Here is an 18,757-nt window from a genome sequence, read left to right on the forward strand (position 1 = left end):
AAGGGCATGTTAAAAGACTTACCAAGTTTCAGATGGATTTTAAAAAAGGACAGTACATGTAATTGACATAGACATTTGTGCCAGATACTGGGTTAGACTTAAACATTTTCTCTTTAAGATCAGATGGTTGCTGTGCTTCCAATTACAAGCTATATAAGATAAAGATTAAATACAATTAGGTCAAATTCAAAACAAAAATACAGTGATTTCTTCAATCTTACTGTCTTTCTTTTTGTTTTTCCCTTCATCACTGCTGTCCAGTAATATCACTTCATTATTCTTATCATCATCATCATCATCTGCAATGGTATTTATATCTGAATTTAAAACATCTTTCAATATTATAAATGAAAAATAAGGATGTACATGTACATGTAATATCTATTTTCTATACAACCTACAGGTTATACACGTACCAGTTACAGTAGTACAAAAAATGTTTATTGGAGATGTCGCTTATAAAAAACATGCATATGAACTACTTTTCAGTACTTGTCTAATTTCCGCTGACAACATAAATTCGGCTTAGGCAAGTCTTATCTATATCATACACAGTAAAAAGCACAGTAACATCACTGAAACCTAAATCTTATTTGCCAAAACAAGAAGTTTAAGAAGTTGATTAATGTCTATGCATCAGTTGAAGATGCCTTCTACAGACATTCGCATATTTCTTTTTCTGGTAATGAATACATTAAAGACAATTAAAAACAAGTCATGGACAAGTAATAGTGCTGAGATAGTATATGAAAGGGATCTAATGCTCTATTGTGATGGGATGTTTCAGTAGTATACTGAATGCATTTCAGCAATAAAAAGATATGTATAAACAATGTATTTTTTAAATTTTTCAACAACTCGATTCTTTTTTTTAATTGTTCTTACTTCCTGATACTTCCATCTAAGGCTACTGTAGTTATAATGATAAAAAAATCAACAATGTTTGATGACAAGATTATGTCAACTATGACATTGCCAATAAATAGAATAATGTCAGTTTTAAACATCTCGACAGAACATCACATCACATCGTATCGGGCCCACTGGAATATTTTCTGTCTTGACATCAAAGCTGCCATTATTCTGTATTAATCATCATTGCAATTGGTCTAGCCTAATTCTTACATTAATATGTACTTTATGAACACTGTAAATATATTAATGAACTTACCTTCCAATAATGATTTTAGCTGAGAATCTTTTTCTCGTTCCTTCTCCTTTTCTTTTTCTAGAATGGATTTCTTTATTTCCTGTAACCGTTTTTTCCTCTCCATTTCTTCTGTCTGAGCTGCAATGGTAGTTGATTCCAGATCTAGATCTTCCTTCACTTCCCTGATATAGATTTAGAGTATACCAGTATGATTTGATAAACTGATACTGATATTCTAATTTACATCATACCAAATTATAAAGTAACTTTATGGCATATAATTTTTAACTTTATAAGATAAACAAAAATAATGAAAGGGATTCATGAATTCATGAGATTTTTAAATGTATATATATACATGTGTATTGTATAAAAATGCATCATATTTAAGGTTCACTGTGAAAGAATTCTGTGGCCCTCTTCACAAAAATTCGTAAGAGTGAAATTAGTCGTACGTTATGATGTCACAATATTTTTACTTACTATGGCGTCATAACTTATGACTAATTTTACTCTTATGATTTTTTGTGAAAGAGACCACTGCATTTTCTATTATTATTTTCACAGAAGCATGTACAAAAATGTATTTGAAAAACACTTTTTGATTCATCAACAAAATAAGAATTGAAAAACAAGACATTGTAATTTCTTGCATGTACATGTATTTAAACTTGGCTAGAAGAATAACATTCCTTAAATGGCTTTTTACATTGATATAACATTTTGAGAATTCAGTATGAATAACCATACCTTATGTTTTTTCTTAAATTAGATGGTTTGACTTTTTTCTTCTTTTTCTCTTTTTTCTCATCTTGGTCTTTTTTCCTCTTCCTTGTCCTTTTAGGTTTTGCTTTTGGTGTTTCTCCTCCTGGTTTAGGATCATCTAGAGAACCATTTGAAGAAACATTTTCATTTTTAGCTACTGCATCTAAAACACTGTCAACATTTGCCATGATTCTAGCCTTTTCCATTGATTTTTTATCCATTATTGTGTTCGATACAGGCTGTGACATGACATTACCAACAGTTTCAGTATTATCTATAAATGGACCTATTCTGGTACTGTCAGGAAATATTTGGTCTGCAGAATTGTTTATCATGGGTTTAACTTCATTTACCAGGTCATTACATCTGTTCGTATTATTTTCATCTTCATCCTCATTTGATTCATCACTCTCTTCATCGTCATCATCATCATCATCTTCCTCATTTTCTTCATCATCATCCTCATCTATATCATCATCTTCTTCCAAGTCAATGTCCCCATCCCCATCTTCTTTCTGCCCCTCATCGCCATTGTCATCAGAAACCATTGCCACATCCTCACTGACATGGAAATTATGTGCACCAAAGTCAATAGCACCATGTCCTGAAAATTGACCTCCTAATCGTCTGTCTATATAGCTTTCCTCATTATGTCCAAGAAGATCACTAATTCTGGAACTTTGAGCTTCATTTTTTAACTGGAAAGGGTTTACTTTAGAAACTACTTGACTATGTGAGTCAATTTGAAGTGCATCTGAGTCTGATGAAATATTGCTATTTTCAATATTTTGTAATTCTCCTAAAGCTTGCCCGGATAAATAAGCTTCCAGTGACATGGTTGACCAAATTTGTTTCAAGTTCCAAGTGACATAACAAATTTATCAGATTTTTCTCCTGTTTTTCAACCCTGCAATAAACAAAGAAAATTATATATTGTTGTCATCACAAAAGCTGAGCATTAAGAATGCAATACCCATCATTATTACTTTGTGAAAGAATTTAAGTAGGGTGAACCATACATGTATATGATACACTCTACTCAAGAATGGTTCTCTAACACTTAAGTCCATCCTGAGTGAAACTCAGAGTTACACTGACATAGTCAGTGTTGAACACACAGATTACACCTAGCAAACACTGACTGATTGTATATTGTAATAGTCATAAAGTTCAATGAGGCATAAAAGGGAATTCATTGTAAGATATGATGTATACTCTGTTCCTATTTCTCAGGTGTACATGTATATCCTCTGTTAATTCTTAGCAATCCAGTTAGGATAAAAATTCAGTCATGTAATTAAAAATTCCATACAGTCTATTCTTATTTTGTACATGTTTATCATTTATTGATGTATTACCGGCATTTTTTATTTACAGCTATGTCCAAGGAGTGGGAGGTATCATATAGAAATATTTTTTTTATATTTTTTATCAAGTAATCTTTTGATTTTTTAATTTTGCACTTTTAAATTGATAATTACTGTAACAATTATAAATAAAACACTGAATATATTGATTGTTGTACCAACAATTTTGGTTTCAATGACAGACTTTGTTTTTTTTTCCTGATAGTTTTAATAATAATAAAATGGTTTCTTCAGAAATAAAAGAAACTAACTACAGCTCCAAAGCCTTCTGGGTAATATGTACTTAAGAATTCCAAAGAAGCCCTTAATCAGGACTATGAACAATGTAGGTATTTACAAACAAGGATGAGACGGCAATCTTGTTAAGTCTTCAGCTGGTCTATGGCATTTCTAATTCAAAGAACGTTTCAAATACATCCTATATTTTATTTTAAAGATTAGTTTTGTTAAATAATTTTGAATTTTAATTGATGCCGACCAATGTTAAAACATTCCCTTGACGAACCTCACACATAGTTGTCTATTTCAGAAATTTCAATGAACAAACTGTAACAACAGTGTGGGAAACCATTTTTTTTCCAACTTGCCATTCTGGCTTGTGGAATATTGATCTTGCTAGCCAAATAGAAATTCAACTAGCCAAATTTTTTTTGTTTTTTTTTCTATATTATCATCTGTTTTCTCATGGATTTGACTCCCTTCTACCTTTCTTTTTCTTTCTTCAACTATCTTTTCATTTGTTTTTAAATTTATCAAAAACTTTTCCTTTTTTGAATATTCCCTCCCATTGAAATTTTTCATGTACTTTACAGTAACAAAATAAGTACTCCATTTCTGAACTCATATTTATAAATGAAATTATATTTCAACAGATTCATCATTATGAAACAAGAAAATGTTGATCATTTGCTTCTTGTTCATTTTTATTTTGACAATAAACAACTAATTTGCAAGGTAACATATCTTAAATTACCAAGATAATTTTGTTTGAATACTAATATGAGATCGGAACCGTCGCATAAGTTTTGGCACACCCCGGAATTGAAATGGCAGATCGTAAACAATGCTTTACAAGTCAATAAAATTGTATATATTCAAGCTAAACTTGTTAAAATGTAGGGAACATACTTTGAATGTATGATGTTAAGGGATGTTTTAATTCATAACCTGTTGGCTGGTTAACAAGTACATGTACATGTACAGACGAACTTCACTCATTCGAACTCCGATGGCTCGAACACCCGGGATTTCTCGAACACAATTCAAAGTACCAAAATTTTCTTCTATATAATCAATATAAATAACCTTGGATTTCTCGAACACTCGAACTGACTAGTCGGTCCGTTCAGTAATAAATCTTAGAGAATAACCCTCATTAACTCGAACTCATCAGCCATTTTGTCAGCTTGGGTAATAAAAGGTGTGAAAAACTGAAACCCTATCATTAATCAGTGTCACTTTAGTTAATTACAGGTAATACTTAAGTCATTACTAATTAGGTAGTTTTGATCTTAATATAACACTGATTGAAGTTCGAGAATGTTCCGAAGTCAGTATGATGAAAGCATGAAAGAAAATCGAATGAAATAAATTATTAACCAATGATTTTGAACTCTGAACATTTTTTAAAGCGAACACATCATTCTTAGTGTCCACAAATCAATATAATCTTCCAAAAGTGAATGAAAAAGATCTAGGAACTAACACACCTTCGTAGGGAGTAAGCAATTACTAACGATAAAGTTGAACTCGGACTGGCAACGAAAAAATCAGGAAATATATGAACTTCAGTTTCTCGAACTCCCGATAACTCGAACAGATTTCAATGGTCCCTTGGAGTTCGAGCTACCGAGAATTGACTGTATCTCTAATTGGTACAAAAAGTCAACATGATTATGAATCTTAAAAAAACATAATATGTATTTGTGTTATTTAATACTAATAGGGATTGTGACAAACAGAAAGGGATTTTTCTCCATCTCCTGCAATATCATGATGTCACAACATAACATGTATGATTTTTAAGTCTGACCAAGAAGATCCAGGACTACATTTAAATAGGGTATGGACTGTTTCTTTAGAAGCCTCTGTGTTATATTAGTAGTATTTGTAAAACACTTGAATACCGAACAACATTTTAACAGATAAACAAATATTGACTGATGGATCATTTACTGATCATCTATGTTTTTTCTCATTGCGATTTTGTTACAATGTATGTTAAATAGTGGACTATCAACATTGAACATATCAAATATCAAAATAATTATTTTAAATTTCTATTTTGCATTTATATTCAAAGAAACAAACCTTATAGAAAAATAATTTTAAATGCTTTTCCTAAATCTATATCATTTGGTACATTTGAATAATGGAAAATTAATTAAACAAATAGTTCTGTAAAATATTGGAACCCATCAATTCATGTGGTATAAAACAGAAGCGACCATCAGTTGAACAGATCAGTTTGGTGGATCTATGACTGATATGAAAATGATAGATGGTTAGCTTAAGTTTAATTACTGTAAATTGTAACACATCTACATATTTAAAAACAACAATTCATCATTACAATAAGGACTACTTGTCTCAAAGTATTTGGTAAAATTATTTTAAAGTACTAAGTAATGTTCACAAGACTTAAATATTTATTTGATCTATGTACTTGGTGAACTAATACTTGCTTTCCACTAGAAAAGTACTAATAAATATCATTACAGATTACAAAACTTCCCCAAATAATGTGAAAATATCTGTCATTGTTTACATAACAATATTGTTTATTATATAAATTGAAAGTGACTGATTATTTATTCATCATGATTATAATTAACCTGTTGAACTTTCGCGAATGTTCTCCATTTTTATAGTATTTTTACCTTACCATAATAGGGCCTGATTTTCACCGTATTCAAGTTCGGGATATAGAATGTGAAACCTTGCACTTTTCCCAGATCTTTTCTGAAGCTGATTGTATTGTTTGAAGCATGGAATTCCCCTCCTCAGGCCTCTAAAGGGTAAAATCTTCCGGCTTAAGAATTTGAAAACAGAAAAACAGTAACATTTTAATTATTGACAAGAGTGTTTGTGAGAATTTTTAAACGTAGATACAAAACACAAATTTCAACTTCACTGCCTTCGTTAGCGTTTTGTTCCTTCGATGAGGTCAATACTAATTACCCTGCAGGTGCCCGAATAGTTTCGTATATTTTTTTCTTCATTACAATAGGACCTGTATAATATTTCGAAGAAATTATAAAATTTTTTGATGTAAATTTTCCAAATAATATCAGTATATTTACACTGTTTTTATCCGAAAATGTGCCTCTACCGGAAATAGCTCTGCGCATGCACCGCTTCATTGCCCACCGACAAATTCCAAAACATGACCGTCTGAGAGATCTGAAAATTCTGAATTTGTTTACTTAACGTTATACGATGAGAGCAATACCAACTTGGGTCGATAAGGTTCATGACAGAGAAAAAGTAGAACAATGGTGAATACCACAAATTCCCTTCTAAACAGTATTTGTCAGTAGTTCTTTAATAATATTAATAATACCCAATACTTTAGGGCAATACTAACTGGCAGTAGAGCAGTAAAAAAAAAATCTGGGATTGGCTGGATGCTGTTTCCCAATTTAAGTGATCTTTGTTCCCTTGTTTAAGCTATTTAATGATAGCATTTCAGACGCCTTAAAATGTAATGAGAAATAAGTTGTTAAACTTTTTTATTGTTTAATGATATCCAAGGTATACACACATATGTACATACTAACTTGCTTAAACAGAAATTTTAGCAAACTTAGTAAAGTTAGTTAATAATAGAATCTTCCAGATTCATTTAACACAGAGATTGGAAATTCTACACCAGACAAAGACATAAGGGTACATGAAGCATGGTGGAACAGTAATAAACATTTGGGCTTTTTTGTGCCATAATCTTCCATAAACTCTTTTGTATACCTTTTTATTGATAGAATATCTGATTCTTGTGTTTTAATATGAAAAGGTCAAACTACCTAGGTACCTGGGAAGTATCTTAAAGAAAATGAAAAAAATATAAGATAGATGTTGGAGAAACTTTCAAGACCTTAAAAAGTTACACACTACAGAAGAACTTTCTTCATAGTCATAGTTTGCTTTGCATTGAAAATACATCAAAAAGAAGAATGATTTGTCTTGTTTATCTTGTGCAATCACTACCTGATCTGAGAACATATAGTGAAAACCATCCATACCAGGATGGTACAAAGTGGATAAGCCTGTAAAATTAATTATTGATCGTACAGCCTGCCCAAAGATATTGTATAAATTGTTAATAGAACTAAGTAGTAATATTTTTTTCTAATGTATACTTATGATTTGATAAGTTTAACCAATAGCTGATAATTTCTCATCACTATTTGAGATGTTTAGATCATTTTGTGGTATTGAAAATGATTTTAAATGGACAATAAATCCTTTTGAAGGGAAGTTGAGAACTCTCCACAAGAAATGGTAGGTGAATCTGTTGTCGACTCTTGAGAAGGGTTATCCAAATGAACAAGTAGAGTAGGAAATGTACAACTTATGATCACTTTTACAAGGTGTCAAAATAAAAAATATGCTGTTTCAATTTTAGATGGTGTTCATTCTCACTTCAGAAGAATTTTAAAGAGTTATGTACAGCTCTGTCTAAAAACCAGGCAGATCCTTATAATGGGTGATACATGCATTTCTTAATCCCAAATATTTTTTATTGCAAATCCTTCTGTAGGCCCATAGAAACTGTATTAGGAAATATAAGTGCAAATAAAAAAGTCCACCGACGATATTAAAACTTAAAATTTGGTTGTGTTCAGGAAAATTTCTGGCCAGATTTAATACACTATAACCTGTCAAAAAACTATTTCACAGTAGGTAGGCTAGTAGATTCAAGGACATGAACATAGGAAGAGTTGTTTTAGGACCAGAAAAATGTATTTATACAGTTTTATTGATTATCCAAAAATAATATGAGGAAGGTGAAACCTTAAACGCTCCTGAAGAAACATGAATTCAAACACTTATGTCCTTTCGTAATTTTTGTGAGCTCTGTTATTATTAACTTTCAAATTGGTAAAATGTGTCATGATACATGGTTTGCTGGATAGTTTAGGTGCTTCAAGTGTATTTTCTACTATGTAAAATAACAAAAGTCATATAATGCTACAATGGCATAAGCGATATCTACATCAGCGTCTGTTAGCGATTACAATTTTCCATTAAAAAGACACTTTTTGGAAATTCTATCTAAGAACATTGAAAGAAAATAGAAAATATATAAACAGTTTTCAGCTTATTCTTAAGAAGTTTGCTTATTTCACATTTTTTATGATTTTAGTAGGCTTGGCTTATTTTCCATATATGGAAAACAGCATGGTTTACAAGCTTGAGCATCTCATGAAACCCCCCTTTTAGTTTATTTACTAATTTTTATGTAAATATTACCTACAGGCTCATAAAAATCTATACATTTACAACATTAAAAACATCCATAAAATTATGAACACAGTCGTGTAAATGCATCTCCTTCAAAACGCATTTCAGTGCTATATATAGATAAAAAAATGTGTAACATCATGCACACTTGTATTACAAACTTAGAGCATTCATGGCGATATTGTGGATGAGGTACGAATGTGCATGGTTATAATATAGAAATTAAGTGGAAGAAACATCAGATATCTTAATTGTATAACCATTAATGTCATTTAATCTTGAATCTAAAAATAGATCATTTGAGGTTGTTATGGTCTGCAATGTCTTTGCATCAATTTGTCTGGTATTGATAAGTGGATTACATCATTTTTGTGAACATTTGGATGTCATGTTTTGACCATCCCTATTGTGAAAAATGCCCACGTTTGGTTTGTATTTAATAATTGAAGCTAGTTTATAGTTCTTAGACTGGTGTGGTCCTGAATCACATTTACTAAGTATACGAAAATTAAGATGCCATTATACTGTTTTTAAGCTCCCAATTTTACATGCACAAAAAGGATATTGATGCTTTTTCTGCCCATAAGTATGCAGTAGATGAATCGCCCCCTGCCTGGTTTTTAGGCAGAACCAAACATATATGAGATAAATATCCAATTAATATATAATTTTTATATTATTTTGTAGCATTTGGGATTTGTGTTTTAGACCAGATGGTAGTCAGTTGGTGGTCGCTGCAGGAAACAGAGTTTTGGTATATGACACAAGTGATGGAACATTGATACAACCATTAAAGGGACATAAAGATACTGTGTACTGTGTTAATTATGCCAGGGATGGAAAAAGATTTGCCTCAGGATCAGCTGATAAAAGTGTTATCATATGGACCAGTAAACTGGAGGGTATCCTTAAGTACACGTAAGTTTCAGATACCGTTGAAGTATGGTATGTTTTTGAAATTTAATTTATTTTTAATGGTTTAATTAAAAAAAAAATCAGTAGAATTTTAAATAATATTGTATGTTTATTAATGTACATTATATAATTTTATATAGTGTTTGTCATCACTTGTTGGTAACGGATGGCGCTGAGTGGTAAAGTACAATTTTAACTTTTTTTTTTCTTCTTTTAGACATAATGATGCTATCCAGTGTCTGTCTTACAATCCTGTTACTCACCAGTTAGCCAGCTGTGCTGTCAGTGATTTTGGTAAAGACTTAATTGACTTCTTGCTATAATTATTATCAGAGAAAAAAACAGATTGTTCATTTCATTCTACAGGGATCATTTTTTTTTCACTTTTTAGCGGAATTCCCCTATTATGAAATCCGGATTTCACCATTATGATTCTTTTTTTACTGTTTATTTATTTCTGATTTTACCAATTTCGGTTTTGTTTGATGACCTTGTAAAATAATCCCTGATTGTCCCTGATTCTAACTGTATCAGTTGAAGTTTAAAGAATGTAAAGGGTTTACCTAGATAGGATTCACTTTGGAAAAGTATGAAGAAAACACTGATTTAGGTATCAAGGATCAAAAACTTTTTATTTGTTATTTGATCACATAGATGATACATAATTTATTGACTGACAAACAATTGTAAATACAATTTATAGATCACTTATTTATTATGTACAGTAGAGCTTTTTTATCACACCATAATATACTATATCTGAATTTTTTATTTTATATGGGTCTAATATTCACTTTTCTCAGTAGGAATTTAACAGTGAATTATACCCTACACATGTACAGATTTATTTATTATGAGTCATAATCGGATTTTTTAACTGCCTAAGTGGTCTTTGAAAAGCCTTGAGTGCAGGAGGTAGAGTGTTCCATCCCAAGTTGAGTCGGTGCTTCTCCGCTAAGCACACAGAAATTAGTGGATATTGTGAGTCACAATGATGAGTCTAAGTGGGGTGATATGCCTGCTTATTGATTGTTGCTTCAGTGAACAGGGACAAGATATGGGTCAATGTGTTGGACTAATACAAACCAGGGTCTTTTTGATTGGTCAAACATACTCGTCCTAAAATGCATGAAATATCTGTCATATGACATGAAACTATTACCAATCAATCAAGCTGATTTTCTGAAATGATATTTCCAGGTTTATGGTCACCAGAACAGAAGAATGTATCTAAGCATAAAGTAAACAGTAGAATAACTTGTTGCAGTTGGACAAATGATGGACAGTATTTAGCTTTGGGACTTTACAATGGTTTAATTAGTATCAGAAATAAGGTATAGTGTAATATGTTATACCATACATTGGGATGTTTTGGTCGTAGTTTCATTTTGGTTTATTTGGCACCTCTTAAAAGTGGCTGAGATAAACAAAGTATTCCATCATGACTCCATAGCTTATAATTAATCAATGTTCTAGAATTTCTGAAAGTTTTCACTTTCCCTGAATCATTATAGCTTAAAATTGCTTTCTTTCCAACATTTATATGAATGTGAAAGGCTGTTAAAATTCCAACTTTCCTGGGTCAAAAATCACTTAACATGGGTGACTGGAAATTGTTTATAATTTATAAACCTTGAAGGCCCATAGACTGCCTTTTGTAATTCCTTTTATGGTTGTGTATTGTTATTGTTTTGTTGACTTATTTCTAATTTCCACTTTATTCTCCATGCTTGACTGTACATGTAGATGCTGTCGTCACTAAATTATTTCAGAGAATACTGGACTAGAACAGCATTAATTTGATTTCATTTAAAAGTCTCAATTTAAATGTTAGTATATTCTTTTTTCATATGTCAATTAAAAATATGCACAAAATTTCAACGGTCATTATCCCCATATATTGGTAAACAAAATACAGTATTGATATTAAATATAACATTAGTTTTATAAGACTGTAATATTTGATCATCATTGATTTTATTTAGGGAGGAGAAGAGAAAGTAAAAATTGAGAGACCTTATGCAGCAGGTAGTCCAGTGTGGTCCTTAGAATGGAATCCTAGCAGGTGTGTTTCACAGCTTTTACTGTAAAAATGACACAAAATAAACTTATATACATTAAAATGCATACTTGTTTAAAATTATCAAAGCAGTTATGTATTTGTCAAATATTTTGTTCTAAAAGAGGTTTATTTACAAACGAAAATGAATCATATCAGCAGTTTTAAAAAATGTTTCCTTTTATCCCTAAGCACCTAAAAAATTTCCAATTTAATATTTTCATGCTTTTTAAATGGAAATGTTCTGTATTTGAGTATAAATGTGAAGATAATTGGAAAAATTTAAAGCATCATTGTATAAGATAATGCATTACAGGAGAGGTTCTTCATCACCCCATTCACATTTTGTAAAGTAAGTTGTGTGCGAGGAATCAGGGGGTAGGCTAGTCTGACAAGTGTCCTTAAATTAGAAGTGGAAACACTCTTGCAATTGAGTGACTTACTGCACCACTATTTATGAATATTGAGTGAATTACTTTGCATATTGAACAAGACAAAACCAAATGTGTGTTCTTTGTATTTGTATGTGAGAGTTTGATGGTGTTGAAGTAAACCAATGTAAGACAAAGTTTTGCATCTATCTTAGCACGGTCATCTTTCAGACTTTTACACTTTCAGTTGAGTGAAATCACATTGGTATATTTGCGCTGCTTTTATTCTTATCTGCATATAAATGTACATGTATTGTGTTTGTGTTGTCTTTGTCTTTGAGGTAATTTTGTCTTTGTTTATCTGAGAAAACTCAGGCTACACCAATATTAAATAATTCCCGCTTTGCTTCCAATTCCCCAGATATATGATTTCTATTCCATTCTTTTTCCTGTCCAGCTATTAGATTTATTGCAAATAATGAATGTTTAATGAAATTTGCTCAACTAAACTCAGATTATTGGTAATACATATATTCACTTATAGGTAAGCTACACCTAAAAATATGTCAAATAAAATTTTGAAGTGTCTCAAAAAACCCTTGAGAGATTGTCAAAGTTCAATTTTGATCCAAATCAATAAGCAGGACATGTGCTTTTACCCTTTATGTCTTTCTTGTTTAATTAGTTTAGTTCTACATTATGAATTAAATGTTAAGATATGTTTTCCACCTCAGTTATACTGAGTCCCGTGCAGGTCCGGGTGTTAAAAGAATAGGCCTGCAGCAGCGCTAAGCTTGTCGTAAAAGGCGACTAAATAGTGCTCAGAACCCTAGCCTGGGGCTAGGGCGCTCTGCCCACAGAGCAACTGGGATGTGTGCCCCAGGTGGTGGAATGGGGTACCCCTGGCATGTTACATGCTGGGGTTGTCAGGCTATAATACGGAAAACCTGACCGCAAACCATAGTGGTGCACCGTGTTGGGAAAGATGCCACGTTCCTCGCACGTTAAAGAACCCTACTGTGGTATTCTCCCGGAGTAGGAACCATAGGGCTCCGCCACAGGAGGCTAAATTGCCCGACCCTACCCACCTCTCCTTATTTTCAGTGGCATTCAAAATTTGTCGACCCCATTGTCCTTGTGTCCCATCCCTTTTTCATTTCATAATCATTTCATGTTCATTTTATCATCAATTTCATGTTCATCGTCTGGATATAGCTGAAATATTGCTGCTCGGACGTTAAACCCTAACAAACAAACAAACAAACAGTTATACTGACATAACTATCTGTATAATCATTTTACTCACATTTCATGAAAGCTGTACTGTTATGCCAAAACATTTTTTTACACCAAAATGCATATTTTACAGGGATGAGACTTATGACATTTTAGCTGTAGCTGACTGGGGACAGAGATTATCCTTCTACCAACTGTCTGGAAAACAAGTATATATTAAACAGGAATATTATTTTAAAAATCTGCAGTAATTCAGATAGATGAGATTTGGCAGAATTTCATATATTTAAAGGACTAGAGTTTTGTGTATTGATTATGAAATAGTCGTATTTAAAAAAAAAACAAAAACAAAAAACAATAATAACAAACAATAGAACAAAGCATGCTGTTTTGTTAATATATATGAGGTACAAGATGAAAGCCCTTTTTAAATTCTGTATTAGTGATTGTGAGAACTTTTTCCTAATTGAATTAATTATATAGACTTACAGTAGGTTCAGATCACTTCTTTGGGCAAATGCCCTGGCTGTCAAGTGTTATATATGTTTTGATGGAACAGCTCAGAAATTTAAAATCAACAGTTATCATCAATCTTATTTTATTGTTTGTTGTTTTCCCATGAAATATTTTGCTTAAACCAACTTTAGACTTTTATTTGCATACATTGTAACTTTAAAAATAAACATTGCTTTTTATTTCCCCTCCAAAATTAATGACTCCACTTCTTCAGTATTTTAATTATTTTATTTCAGATAGGAAAAGACAGGCCATTAGGATATGACCCTTGCACCCTGGGATGGTTTTCTAAGGGAGAATATGTTGTTGTTGGAGGTTCCAACAAACAATGTAATCTCCATACGAGAGAGGGAGTAAAATTAGGGGTGATTGGAGACCATGAATCATGGGTTTGGTGTGCTGCTGTTAAACCTGACTCCAACTATGTGGTACGATACTCTTTGTTCTCTTTGTAATGTGTGCATATACATAAGAAGGGGTTTTGAAAATTTAACTTGTTGCCTAAGTGCTGCAAAGGGAACTATACTATTTCAGACTTACTTGGATTGGTTTACTAGGTTACACAAAGCTTAATTTTGTAGGAAATCAGTCTTTCTGATTAGTAGAAACTTCAAATTAACAAGAATCTGTTGTCTAGAACCTTTAAAATTAAACAGTAAACAACTTAACACATAAGTCTAAAACATTCTTCCCTACATCCTCCAAAAGCAGATTTTTATAATTTCTTAATGTTATAAACTTAAAGTTTAAAGGTATTAGTAATTAACATGTTATTTTTAAGGCTGTTGGTTGTCAAGATGGGACCATAGCATACTATCAGCTGATTTTTAGTACAGTTCATGGTTTGTACAAGGATAGATATGCCTACAGAGATAACATGACAGATGTTATTATACAACATCTTATAACTGAACAGAAAGGTGAGTTATATCCCCTCTTACATAGAAATTGTCTCCCTTTTTGGCTGAACTACTAGGGTATGTAAGTCTCATCATGTGACCCAATGATTTCTCGAGAATGGGTTCTGGTTTACCATTCAAAAGCGTGGAGATAAGTCATTTAGAGAGTGTTGAGTTCAGTGTTAAAGGCAAAACTTTTGTGAAAACAATATCAATAATAATGACTAATATCTACTTCTACATGATAAAAGTATTGAGAAAAAACATAAAATAGAAGATTTTGCATTGTTATACAGCGTTTCGAGTACCTGACAGTAAACAAATGCAATACGTTTTACGTTTGAAATTCCGGTAAAGAAAAGGAAACCAGAACGAGATTTACATACCCTATTTTTAAAGGGAACAAAATATGAGTTATCTTCCCTCTACAAGTATAGACTGTCTTCCTTTATTTTATTTTATTTTTTTTTTGGCTGACCTTGATTTATATGAGAAAAATACTTGCTTCCATTCGATTTGGATTATTTTCAACTTAAACTAGTTAATAATGTCAATTGGTCTACTCCAGTAGACTTTCAGCACTGAATGTTGCGTAATACTGATTAGAATACCATTATATCTTCTTAAGAATGAGAAGGATTGTTTAGTTGCAAAAATGACATGGACTAAAAAATGCAATTTCTGTAGTAAAAGTTTGTTGTAAAATATTGTTAGTAAAGGGTATCACACAGTATCACAGAATAGGGACTATGAACCACATCTTGGAAACCATATCAATTGAGGATTATTTTGGTCTCCCTGAATCAATAGAAGAAAAAGCTGCTAAGGAAATTAAACGAGCACTAAGAGCATTAAGCCCAGTTGATCAAACACATCAAAGTATACTGTTTTCTAATGAGTGAATTGTTCGTTATAATTGTTGAACATTGTTACCGTTGTTCCTTGTTTAAATTAGTTTGTTTATTGTTTCTCTTAGTTTTTTTTGTCAAAACAATTTACCCGTTTTTAACCTTTCTTATTCTCTTATCCTCTTTCCTTGATGTTCGTATATTCTAGATTTTTAGAGGAAACATGCACAAAGCTAAAGTGAATTACAAAATTGACTTTCAAACAGTTAATCTCCAAATTAAGCTGACAAACAGATTTTATTTAAATTCTTTTTTTTTAGTATTTTCTCGCTTATAGTGTGCAATATTTTTCCAATTACTTTTTAATATAGTTTTTCTAGTAATTTTAGGTTTTGTTAACATCATATCTTGGCCTTAAATAGTTGTTTTTCTCTCTCATAATTTGCTTGTTGCTTTGAATAATAAATATGGGAATATGGACCTTTATAAATATTTGTTTTTGTATATTTTCAGTAAGAATCAAGTGCAGGGATTTGGTAAAAAAGATTGCCATATACAGACATAGACTAGCTGTAAGTACAGTGAAAAATGTCGAAATCAAACCCTTTTAGAACTGTAAATTCTAACCAGTAAATGAAAGTGGGAAGTTTACAGGGTTTGTAAAGTTTATTGATACTGAAATGAAGACTTTAAGTACCAGTCTATATAAAATTTAGACACTGGGTATGGTAAGGCGACTCATGGTGTAGAAAAACCTACGGAACCAGCAGTACCTTTTTGGTCTACATATGCTATATTTTTATGTGGCAATAGTCCTTTCTGTATTTAGATCTGTACTTTTGAGAAAATTACACTTTAATAACCAAATTGAAACTAAATCAAGAACGATAACTCTTGCAAAGTGCTAATTTCATGTACAATCTATATGAATTTTATCTCAAAAGCACAACCCCCAAATGAAAAACTTAGACTGGTTATTTGATCTGTAACGGTTTCTGAACAAGAAATAAAGTCCACGAAAATTTGTACCCTATGAACAATAGTACTTTCACAGTATTTGTTTTGTACCAATATCCACAGCAAAAAATACAATTTTATTATTGTGACTATAAAGATCTTAGCAACATGACTCACTGTGTTTTAGTATTTCCCATTCCATTGATTCTTCTTTTTCACAAATCACATTTCAGACTTATAACAGTCTTTCTTAAATTGTTTATGCATTGTCCCCAATAAAACGATAATGCTAGATTATACAAGTTTGCCTGCTTATTCTTCACATATTTTGTAAGTGATTGTTTAACATGACTTGATCTCTGTTATTCATTACTTTTATTCATTTTGATGTTATAGGTCCAGTTACCAGACAAGATAGTGATATATGAACTGTATTCTGATGACTCAGCAGATATGCATTATAAGGTCAAGGAGAAGATCAATAAAAAATTTGAATGCAATTTGTTGGTAGTCTGTTCTCAAAATATTATACTGTGTCAGGTAAGCAAATGCAATTTTTGGGACATCAAATTGAAGTTTGTAGGAATTGCTATAATTCTGAAATAAGTGTATGCATTTATTATTGTGATAATTTTGCAATAGAGCTAATTGCAATTTTTAATTTTTTGCAACACAAATGTTGATGAAAAATATGAAAAAAGTGAAAATTAACAGTAATTGTAACAATTACATCATTTTGTAAGTAAAGATTATAGCCCATTTAGTTCCCATGTCAAGTGATGCTAAGGACTTTGAAATCGGCAGTCATAATAGGCTTGTGTGCCATCGAACATGTATACATATAGGAGATAATTTTTGAGTGTTTAAAATTACATCTTGACCATCAGTGCGAGTCTTGTAACTTTTTGACAAGATTAGCTCAAAATGAGGTAAATTTAGATATGGTATCTATATTGCAAAAATATGTATGATGGGAATTCAGGGTTGGCTCTTTGAACTTTTAAATTCTGCTTCTTGAATTATGATAATAGAACTTGCAACATTACAACATAGATCTTGATTCAATTTATTACTGTTCGATTGTACAATATTCTGCATGATATATGGTATATCTTGATTTTTATTTTTCAATAAAGTACAATGAATATACCGGTACATGGTATTTTATAATGCTAAATTAGCTCTTATCATTTACTTTTACAGGATAAAAGATTACAGTGTTATTCATTCCAAGGTGTGAAAGAACGGGAATGGATGATGGAGTCATTGATTCGGTACATAAAGGTCATAGGTGGTCCCCCTGGTCGGGAGGGGCTGCTGGTAGGCCTAAAGAATGGACAGGTTAGTTGTGATATAGGCCCACGTGGCAAAGAAGGGCTGTTGGTTGGCCTAAAAAATGGACAGGTAGGCCTGAAATATCTGTTTTATCTCTCTGTAGAAGTGGCACATGAGTGATATTTTCTAATAAGAAAATAACTTGTAAGTATGTTCTTGTGTTGAAGTATAGCCTTGAAGAAATAAATGTGGTGTGATATTGATTTGAATGTTCAAACATATTTCAATATCAGCAACACTTGTTCATTTTAAAATGTCATTAAACATCATTCATTGTGGCCTTAAAATGAAAATCCTCATCTATCATTGAAATTCTGACTCAAGTAATTGGATTGTTTTGTTTTCTTGCTGAATTTGAACTTTATATTCTTAAGGAAATCTAATATCGTTGTGTTCTTTCGATTCATACACATATGAAACAGAGAACTCATTTATAAATTTTACAGATTCATTATTTCATCTTCAAGCATTCTCATTGTTTTTATTTAGTGCAGTTGTCTAAACATTAGCGAAAACATAAAAGTTACTTTATTTTTTTGTCACACTGTAATATATTTTGATGAGTTTTAGGATATCTTTCCCTGAAGCATAAAAATACCTAATTTTTTGAAATTATACAAAAACAAATTGATTAGATAATTGTAATTTGTTATTTTCTTGTTAGAAAGTATATTTTGTAAATTTAAAACAAACATACCAGGTGTGGTTCTAATATCATTTCAAGGCTCCTTGCATATTTTGTTTCTAACAATGTTTTCTTTTTATAACACATTTTTCCCCATAGTAGATTAGTACACTCTCAGTGCGGCATTAACTCTATACCAAAAAACCTCAGTTCTTTGACCAGGAAGTAAATTAGTGATACTATTTTTTATA

At 31.5% G+C, this 18,757-nt stretch overlaps 2 protein-coding genes across 9 annotated transcripts in view; one reads left to right on the plus strand and one right to left on the minus strand.

Moving 5' to 3' along the window:
* The window catches only part of LOC148628186 (helicase ARIP4-like), a 31,569-nt gene extending 25,134 nt beyond the window's left edge, over window positions 1-6,435 (minus strand). The window contains exons 1-4 of one of the 2 annotated variants that reach the window (XM_088584347.1): window positions 6,167-6,435; window positions 1,901-2,822; window positions 1,172-1,332; window positions 222-317 (exon numbers count right to left, since the gene is read on the minus strand). In XM_088584347.1, the coding sequence (XP_088440473.1) occupies window positions 222-317; window positions 1,172-1,332; window positions 1,901-2,751 (1,108 nt within the window). In that variant the 5' untranslated portion in view covers window positions 2,752-2,822; window positions 6,167-6,435. The remainder of the gene's footprint in view (window positions 1-221; window positions 318-1,171; window positions 1,333-1,900; window positions 2,823-6,166) is intronic. The other variant, XM_088584355.1, reaches the window with a different exon arrangement.
* A 193-nt stretch (window positions 6,436-6,628) lies between these two features.
* Window positions 6,629-18,757, plus strand: part of LOC148628187 (intraflagellar transport protein 122 homolog) — a 28,357-nt gene continuing 16,228 nt past the window's right edge. For 2 of the 7 annotated variants that reach the window (XM_088584383.1, XM_088584393.1), the window contains exons 1-13: window positions 6,629-6,779; window positions 9,433-9,663; window positions 9,878-9,954; window positions 10,861-10,994; window positions 11,646-11,725; window positions 12,036-12,071; window positions 13,460-13,535; window positions 14,079-14,270; window positions 14,624-14,762; window positions 15,456-15,620; window positions 16,103-16,161; window positions 16,943-17,086; window positions 17,750-17,887. In XM_088584383.1, the coding sequence (XP_088440509.1) occupies window positions 6,721-6,779; window positions 9,433-9,663; window positions 9,878-9,954; window positions 10,861-10,994; window positions 11,646-11,725; window positions 12,036-12,071; window positions 13,460-13,535; window positions 14,079-14,270; window positions 14,624-14,762; window positions 15,456-15,620; window positions 16,103-16,161; window positions 16,943-17,086; window positions 17,750-17,887 (1,530 nt within the window). In that variant the 5' untranslated portion in view covers window positions 6,629-6,720. The remainder of the gene's footprint in view (window positions 6,780-9,432; window positions 9,664-9,877; window positions 9,955-10,860; window positions 10,995-11,645; window positions 11,726-12,035; window positions 12,072-13,459; window positions 13,536-14,078; window positions 14,271-14,623; window positions 14,763-15,455; window positions 15,621-16,102; window positions 16,162-16,942; window positions 17,087-17,749; window positions 17,888-18,757) is intronic. The other 5 variants (XM_088584409.1, XM_088584414.1, XM_088584423.1 and 2 more) reach the window with 3 other exon arrangements.

This window comes from Perna viridis, chromosome 1 (assembly GCF_037379345.1).
Source record: "Perna viridis isolate PV_CMFRI_1.1 ecotype Kerala chromosome 1, ASM3737934v1, whole genome shotgun sequence".
Lineage (NCBI taxonomy): Eukaryota > Metazoa > Mollusca > Bivalvia > Mytilida > Mytilidae > Perna > Perna viridis.